Source organism: Mchenga conophoros, linkage group LG6 (genome assembly GCF_057382185.1).
Source record: "Mchenga conophoros isolate Kocher_MC1m ecotype Shallow Benthic linkage group LG6, M_conophoros_male_GT1.1, whole genome shotgun sequence".
NCBI classification, from domain to species: domain Eukaryota; kingdom Metazoa; phylum Chordata; class Actinopteri; order Cichliformes; family Cichlidae; genus Mchenga; species Mchenga conophoros.
The window spans coordinates 4,054,347-4,063,089 of NC_140531.1; the positions used below are offsets into that span (position 1 = coordinate 4,054,347).

Consider the following 8,743-nt stretch of genomic DNA (forward strand, 5'->3'; position numbering starts at 1 on the left):
GAGCTGTCAGTTCACTGGTAACTCAAGCTGAAATATGAGAATTGCTTTCCAAATTTTACTCAGGTGCTCAGCAATAGATCTGCAAAATCTGAAGCCGGTGGTTTGAACAGATACTTTTCAACTTACGAGTAAGCTTGTTTCTTAGAAGCAAATTACAACCAGACAACGAATGCACACCAACTGCTTAACTCCCAGAAACTAGATTTATTAAAGGTTAATTCTGATAGAAAGTTAAAATCACATTTTGGTTTTTAGTAAAAAATACCTGTGTTCTCTGAACATGCAGATGTTTAAATTACTCTGATTGTAGTTGAACATGAGGAGCAAATGTAAATATACAGTTTATTAAAGTAACTGGTGTCTGTCCATTAAGGACAATGTTCAGGGGCTTTTACAAAAAAAGGCTTTCTGGGAAGCTTATTGTAACATTCATCATTCATCAGCAGAGCTTGGTTATCATCCAGGCACTAGAAACCTAAATGACAAAAGGACGTATGATGGCAAAGCCGCGAGATACAGAGGTAGAGCAATATGGGATAGAGACTAGCAGAGTAGAGCCTATACATAGCTGTTCTACATTTTTATGGCATTTTAAACTATATTAATATTGTCTGCATATTTTAAGCCCTTTGGCATCAAGGTTGAAAGGTTGTACACTATTCAAAAGCACCAGACCTACTGAGTCTCAGTGCAAAGCATTTTAAGTGTCTTCCACTTACCTAGTCATAGGGTGAAAGGCAGGGTACACCCCAGACAAGCTGCAACTGCATCGCAGGGCTGACCGATATTTAACCGCTGGTGCTGATTACTGCACCACTGTACCAGCCTTTTTATTTGCAAATTTATTCTTTCAGTTTTTTTCAGTTTCTTAAATTTCTATACTCTCTGTTTTCCATACTTATGGCTGTGGGTCATTATCCCATATAGCATAAAAGAAATACACCCTATGTGTTTAATATGTTTAAGGAAAAAGAATATATTGCATATGTATGGCCTTAAAGTGACCTAAAGCACTACCTGAAATAAAAATGAGTAATTTAATCTGGCCTCATTATCTGTTTGTCATTCAGCTGAGTCCCAGTTTAAAGAGAAAAAAAAGGTTCGCTGTCTAGGACTAAATCCATGTGTGGAAACGGGCCCATTTTGAACCTGTTCATTTGCCACCTTTTCTAAAAAATACTTGGAGCTTTTTTGGCTACTGATGAGCGTCACCCTCACAACGGCCGGTAGGTGGCGTGAGTGCGCGCTTTGCTGTTTGTGTAGCTGAAGGAAAAGGAAATGATGAAGTGAACTCTGCTGCTCAGTTGAAGATGCTGCTCAGGAAATGACAGCTGTGTAAGTAAACTAAGTGCACTGTTAACTGATCCATGAATATCTTTATATTAATCTATTCGTAACTTGATCTTTAGGCACTGAGCTAACCCCCGGCCTCCAGCTTATGTAAACTCCTGAACGTGTTTGGCTAAAGCTAAACAGGCTACGTGCAACGGTAGCTGCGTGATAGCTAGCTGCTTTAAGAACTTGCTAACCTGTTCAGTAAGTCAAGTAGCAATGTGTTTTTGTGGACTGTTTCTGAATGATACAGTTGGAGGTAACTGGCATAGTCTTTAACAGTACGTCTGTTTTCATGAAAACATTTTTACTGCTGGGGTTGTACAGGTTGAAACTGCTATTCTTAGCTGTTAGCGACGTAGCATGCGGCAGGTTCAGCCGTTACAAAAAGCTCTTTGTTTAATTTATCAGACGTATTAATGTCAAAATCCCTGAAACCTTTTAAGGCTGCCCCCTCCCAGTCTTGGTGTTTATTTGTTAATAAAAATGTAGTTAATGGTTAAAGTTGGTTGATTGGTGTCAGAGGTGAAATGGGGAGCAGGTGGTTATTTTTAACCGTGCCGAGAGGCTCTCAATCGAAAACTCTCCGGCTTCTTTAGTCATGTTTCACTGAGCTGTGAGGAGGCGGCAGACGGTTACCGCGTTACTTTCTCCGCATGTTTCTCCCGAGTATATTCAGTTTTTGGCACCAAAACTACAGGCGTCCTTTCTGTTCTGGAAACCAGTTTGTCATGTCTTTTAATGAATGGAAGAACTGAGGTGGGTTGACCGGCATGCTTTGCTGTCGTGTTTTTGTAGTTTTGACTTCTCATTCTATAGTCTTTATTTTTGTTTTATGCGTAGCAATTGTATTTTACGTGTACACTACCTCACATCGGGTGTTAGGTTGTACTTTAATGGATAATTGTTTGTCTTACACATTTTTCCTGAAATCAGCAAATCCCCTAAAAATGGCAAACATTCCTTAATTAATCTCGCTAACAGCTGTGGATTTATCTTGTCCGTGTATTCGATGAATCTCCTTTAATAGGACAGTGGTGGAATAACAAAGTGAACATTTGCTGTGATGGCTCTGTTACAGCAGGTAACTTATTAACTGTACATAATAAAATGAGATGAAGCAGACTGTGTATTGTTAGATACGCTTCGACGGGCTTTGTAGTGTAGGGCTAATTGATTATTTGCTTTGCCTAAAAACAGGTTAGGGTGATGGGATGTCAGTAAGAACCTGCAAAACGTTCATGGCCAGAAACATGTTAATCAATCTACATGTTGTATTAAATGGAAAGTGACTACTGAGTAACATCCTGCTAACAAAATGAGACGTTTCCTGTCAAACAAACCATGTAATGATTAACTTTGACACCCTGCACCACAAGATGGTATTTTTAAAGCGTCTGGAAGACAGCTATTTTTTTCCCCATAAGTGCTATTAAAAACCTAAGATTTTAGTCATACCTAACTTATTCTTATAACTCTAACAACTAAAAGAGATGTGAATAACGGTGTACAAGGGTTATCAGAATATGGCTGTTGACTTATTAACTATCAAAAATTTAGATCCTAGCCTTATATTATGTAAAAATACAATGCTTTTGACATATCTTTACTTATTCAAGTGGGACATTTTTGGGGGGCTAAATCAACCTTCCACTTTATTTTGTTTATCCAGTTTGGGGTTGCAGGGGCGGGGGGCTATCCCAATTGTTATGGAGCAAAGCAAAAGGTATACCGTGGACAGGTTGCCAGTCTGTCGAAGGGCCAGCACTTAAGACAATCTGTTAGCCTGACAAGCCTGTCTTTGGACTTTGGGAGGAAGATGGAGCATCCCAGAGAGAACCCATACAGACGCAGGAAGAACATGCAAAAGCCACACAGAACAACCAAGGCAGGATTTTAACTCGGGACATTGTTCCTGTGAGGAGACGGTTCTAACCACTGCATTGCAGCCTGCATTTCATTAATGTTTTCTCTGTTTAATAATTGCTCAGTCCATGCTTTCTTGTCAGCCAAGGTGGTTCCCAAATCCTGCTTCCTGTCTCATTTCAAAAATGGTGTGGCAAAAAGGCAAGATGGCAGCTGGTGGTGTTGAAGCACAGGCTCTCAGTGTGATGGTTAGCCTAGCGCCTATCCTTGGCTTCACTGACAGTCCTCGGCTATTTTATATGCAAAGAGACGCTTTCCTTGTTGCCCAGGCTTCAAACATTATGGGATTGCGGGGAAACAACTTTCCAATATCTCTCCCTGAAACTGAAATATTGGTGTGTTTGCAATGTAGGCAGTTTTGGGGTGCTTCTTTATTATTTTGGTGCTTATTTGGACTTTTTTTTTTTTTAGTACTGTGGGCTTCCCATTGTAATACACATTAAATTGACAAGAACGGAGTGCGTGAGTTCCCTTCAGGAGTGTGCTTGACCTTTCCACTTAGAGTTTGAGATAACTGGGTTCAAGGGGTATTGAGTTAGTGAATTCCTGAATCCAGATGGGGGTTTGACCCAGTAACCATGTTTTATTTTGTTGCCAGAGAACACTCTGGCTTGCAAGCCAAGTAAAGAACAAAAAACCTGAATCCTGGGCAGTCCCCTACAACTTCACCACTGTACCACCTTTGGCTGATTTAGCTGTAAAGGCAGCTTTCATCATGGCGGAGAAATGACTGTAACTAAACATCCCATTGTGCCAGCAGTTGTCGTATTCAGGCTTTTGAAGCAGGCAGTTTTCTGTGTGGTAACCTTATTACAGAACTGCAATCATAATGTGTTTTACTTGACTAAATTGTGTGATGGATACAACTTTTCTGTTTTGGGCTTTATATGTATGTGTGTGTGAGAAGCCTTACTTGACACTGACTTGCAGACACTGTGATTCTACATATTATGTATGTTTTTCTCTTTTTTGAATTTCGTGACTCAGGCAGCTGTTTAAATGGCACACATCTCCAGCTTATGCGTCCACTTTTTGCTTCCCTATCCTTTCAAAACTAACTAATGGGGGCTCTCTTTTATGATGCTTTGTGGTCTCACTTCCCCCTCCCCATTTTGCTAATGGGTAAATCAGTTAACCCATGCATAAAGCACTGTTGATCTCTTCCCGCTGAGCCTACATTAAAACTGCCTTTATTCAGTCAGTTTCTGCTGCCTGCCTATTGAAGACGGTTTGTATAGCTCCTCTCTGTTCAGCTCCCCTCTGCTGCTGATTTACAAACAGCTGGCTGTGACAGCAGTTGGAGTTGGTTGTACTGACTTCTGTAGTTCTGAGCAGCAGTTTAGCCTTTGCCTCTGTTTAAATGTAGCCTCCTGATCTGTGTGTTGTTCATTTTTTTTCAGGCTGTCTGATGACTGACTGACAGATGCCTTCACCATGAAGCTGAGTTGCAGCGCGCTGGTCGTCGCCCTCCTGCTGTCCCAGGCCAGAAGCTTCCTGAGCCCCTCAGAGGATGACAGCTTCCCTGAAGAATGGGTGCTGCTCCATGTGGTTCAGGGCCACATTGGGGCCGGAAACTACAGCTACCTACGCCTCAACCACGACGGCAGAATCATCCTCCACATGCAAAGCCTCAAGGGAGACGCAGACCTGTACGTGTCAGATAAAACCCTGCACCCGAGCTTCGACACCTACAAGCTGCAATCAGCCACCTGCGGACAAGATGTGGTGGTGGTCCCCGGGGACTTCACAAGGCCTGTGGGCATCGGCATTTATGGCCACCCGTCTCACCAGGAGAGTGAGTTTGAAATGCGAGTGTTCTACGATCAGACTGTGTCCCAAGACCCATTTGATAAGGGCTCTTACAACTCAGAAGGTGTACATAAGGAAAAGAAATCTGCTCATGCTACAGAGGACGACTTCCAGGAGGAAGAGTCCATCTTTTGGACTATTCTGATCGGACTTCTGAAGATTATACTTGAGATTTTGTTTTGAAAATCACTGTTCATTGCTGTGACAGCAGGAGGATATTCTGCCATGGTACATTAGATTCCTTTCATTTTGTGAGGGTGAAAAAAATGTTGCACCAAACCCCAGGGAGAGTTCTGACATTTAAACAATCAAACCTACAGACTTGGTAAACAGCAAAGTCAGATTTACAGCACGGAATTCACCAGCGAAGCCTGACCAGTCAGAAAATGTTTCACAAAGTGTATTTGGTTTTAGCTACACTAAAAGAACACAAGGGGACTTGTTCTGGAGTCTTGAAAGGTATATATGGAATAAGAAGTTTCTTTATGCACATAAGTCAGTCGCTAGAACCATTCTTCCTTTTCCATTGCCCAAAGTCATAAAATTATTAAAAATATCAAAGAGAGAAACTGCAGTGAAGACACAAATAGGTTCTAAATTTGAGCTGCTTTGAGGCTTCAGCACTTTGGGATACGCCCATGCTATGCTTCAAAGAGAAAGTGTTAACTCTTATACTGTCACACTTGGGAGAGACATTGAAATGCTTCCTTTATTTCATGCCTCCACACGTCTGGTCGGTCTGATCTTGTAAAATGTTCTTAGAATTTCTGTTTTTAGGAAGTTACAAAGCATTGTTTATCACAGCAATCAGAAGCAGGGTTCCCGACACAGTGTTATTCCCACCGTGTAGGAAAATGATGGTGTGTGTGCAGGATTCTTAGGGGGAGTTTGTGAACTAAATTAACTCGATGGTTAATAGCAGTTTGCAGGATCTTTACTTTAGCTGCTACTTTAAAAGAAGAGATCATACAGCTTCAAACTTAATTTTACCCAAAGCAAAGTTTTCTGTTTGATTATAATTAGTTTTTTTCCCCCCACATTCACACATGCAGCAGACTTTGGAAAATGAGAGAACCTCTGTGTGTTTTTGGTTTTTTTCCTCGGTGCACAGAGGATCTTTGTCCAAAACTGCCAAACTGTGCCCAACACCATAATCAACAGTATCACAAAGTTTTGAGGCCTAATTTTCACTTAATGCCACTGTTAAGTTAAATGCGTATGTGCTGCTCTGGTGTGGTTACATTGTCCGACTTGACCAGCTGTCACTAATTCTTATACCATGATCTATATGTCTAGTTTTTGTGCACAGATTCAAACCGTAGGTCAAAAACTGGCTGGGCTTCACCTCGCTGACGAGTGATCTTTCAGCTAAGCAGCTTCTCCTAAAATCCACCACACTTGACTTCCAAGCTAATAATACTTATTTGATTAGTGTTAAACCAAACCCCTTAATTTGAAGTCTACTGAGGTCACACTGTGCACAGGGTTGTTGTTTCCTTATTGCTCAAAGGTGGAGGGATCACGTTAAACACATCCAAAGTCATCGGTTAGCCTCGTAGTAGCTTCAGCTTAACATTTCTCTCTACAAGACGACTACAATTTGTGCACATTCAAAGTGTAGTCAAAGCTGGTGTAGAGCTGCAGGAGTGACACAGTAAGTCAACATTTGTTGTTTCCTTTCTGTATCAAGATTGAAATGATCGACTAGCCCCCCCCTCAGCCTGTGAATGAATGAACACCACCTGTCTGTCTTAACACAGCTCAGCACCATGTGAGTTCTGTGGTCAAATATACTGAGCTATACAGTCAATTTGAGAACAGAACAGATTTTCCTTAAAGCAGATCATTCAACGTTTTTTTGCTGTTTAAGGATGTTTCATTGATTTGGACTCACACAGGGAACATGTGTTTGTGATGAGATTTCTACCGATCTGTTAACATGAGTAGCAGCATTGTATTTAGTTTGATCGCTCACTTTTGTTGTTTTTGCCTGTTGGACAAACTCCTCATTTAAACATCACCTCCAGCGCTGGAGTTCAGTTCTGAGTAGAACTTTGTTACCCTCTGAGCAGAAATGTTCAACAGTGCCTTCAGATCGATCCTCTGAACATCTGTGGAGCTTTCTTGTTCCCAGAGGCGATCTAGTCAGGTTTCACAATAAAATTAGAAATTGTTTTAAAAACTTGTCACATGACTGTGTTTCTTAAGTCATTTAAACATGTTTTGTTTTATTTATTCTAACTTTTACATCAGAAATACCAGTAATTGTTTTATAGCATAAGCTACTTTAACATAGGTACACATATCACCTCAGGTTGGGAACCCTGCATTTAGGGGATTGGTTTTATTAAATGTTTATGTATCAGCTGAGTCTCAAAAGGATGACCTAGGTTCACAGACATTCTGGTCAGTGTGGGCAGACCCACTTTATCTTCTCTCTATAAATCACGATCTAGGCTAACGGTGGACTTACTCTGGTTATTCTGTGGGTCCTTGAGGAAATAGAGGGGATTTTCCCCCATTGCAGCTACACTAACTTCAACCCTTTGTAAAGTTTTGTGTTGTAAACTCAGATTTAATCCAAACCCTCAGTACATGTTGGAAACAAAGCTTTAATACATCTCCTCACAGGTCTGCACTATATATTTACAGGAGTACAACCCAGTGAACAGCTGCTCAGCGTATTACTCAAATGTTCAGCTCCTCGTTTCAAACCAGTCAGAGTCATGAGCATATAAGCTGACCGCCACAAGTTTGTTTACATGTTTGAAACCAATAAGAAAAAATAAACCGCGGGTCAGAGAGTAGAGTCTTCCAGTCCTGTGTCATCAGCTTCATGTGAGTCTGGGGGCCAGCTCGATGCCGTTGATCCTTAGCACCGTCTGCGGCTGGATAATGATTCTTTTGCGCTGGAACCGGTGTCTCTTCCAGAAACGCATGTGGACTTTGGGCCAGGACTCTGTCTTTTCGATTACGGTGGCCTCGACTCTGACCAGCTCCTTCCCCAGAAGAGGCCTACCAATCAGGGTGAAGTCCTCAGCTCCAACCAAAAGCACCTTCTCCATGCGGATACGCTCCCCGCACTCCGCCTCGATGTGGTTCTCGATCAGGATCAAGTCTTCACCGGTGACCTTCCACTGGCGTCCGGCGAAGTGCACCACCGCGAAGAGCCGGCCGAAGTCCCGAAGGTTGATCCGCTGGTTTACGGTGCTCACCACAGCAGCGTGTCGGCTCTGCTCTTCTTCCGCCGAGTACGGGCTCGGCTGCTCCGGCCACGGAGGCCTGGAGAGCGAGGTCCAGGGCATCAAGTCTCCACTAGCAGAGCTCTGTGTTCGGATGGCAGTGGGGGACAGGACATGGTGTCTGGGTAGTAACATTCTGCATGTCCTCCACAATCCGGCGTACGCCATGCTCGCCGACATCTTGACAGGAAGTCGTCTGGTTCCAACTGCGCAAGCGTCACGTTACAGTCACCTGACACTTCTGCCTTCAAAAGCATCCTTTAAAAACTGGAAAAAGGAAACTTTTCTGGCCCAGAGACAAACATAGCTTAACGCTATATTTTTCATATTATTAATTTAATTTGATAATCACTTTAAACAATTTTCAGATGGACGCTAATTAATTCTATTATAGAAAGATTTGGTTTCCGCGTACCTCGTATTTTACCAAACAG

The 8,743-nt window shown here is 42.2% G+C and overlaps 2 protein-coding genes across 4 annotated transcripts; one reads left to right on the forward strand and one right to left on the reverse strand.

The window, feature by feature from the left end:
• The first annotated feature begins 1,192 nt into the window (after positions 1 to 1,192).
• Positions 1,193 to 7,251, forward strand: lg6h6orf120 (linkage group 6 C6orf120 homolog). 3 transcript variants are annotated; one of them, XM_085275857.1, is made up of 2 exons: positions 1,193 to 1,335; positions 4,659 to 7,251. In XM_085275857.1, exon 2 carries the CDS (start codon positions 4,693 to 4,695, stop codon positions 5,248 to 5,250), a length of 558 nt encoding a protein of 185 aa, XP_085131983.1. In that variant the 5' UTR covers positions 1,193 to 1,335; positions 4,659 to 4,692; the 3' UTR covers positions 5,251 to 7,251. The 3 variants fall into 3 exon arrangements, with proteins under 3 accessions (XP_085131983.1, XP_085131985.1, XP_085131984.1); XM_085275859.1 differs by lacking the exon at positions 1,193 to 1,335 and adding an exon at positions 1,413 to 1,536; XM_085275858.1 differs by lacking the exon at positions 1,193 to 1,335 and adding an exon at positions 1,877 to 2,091.
• A 403-nt stretch (positions 7,252 to 7,654) lies between these two features.
• mrpl21 (mitochondrial ribosomal protein L21) lies at positions 7,655 to 8,520 on the reverse strand. The gene has a single exon (XM_085275856.1). The coding sequence runs from the start codon at positions 8,487 to 8,489 to the stop codon at positions 7,902 to 7,904; it is 588 nt and encodes a 195-aa protein (XP_085131982.1). The 5' UTR covers positions 8,490 to 8,520; the 3' UTR covers positions 7,655 to 7,901.
• Between the last annotated feature and the right edge of the window lie 223 nt (positions 8,521 to 8,743).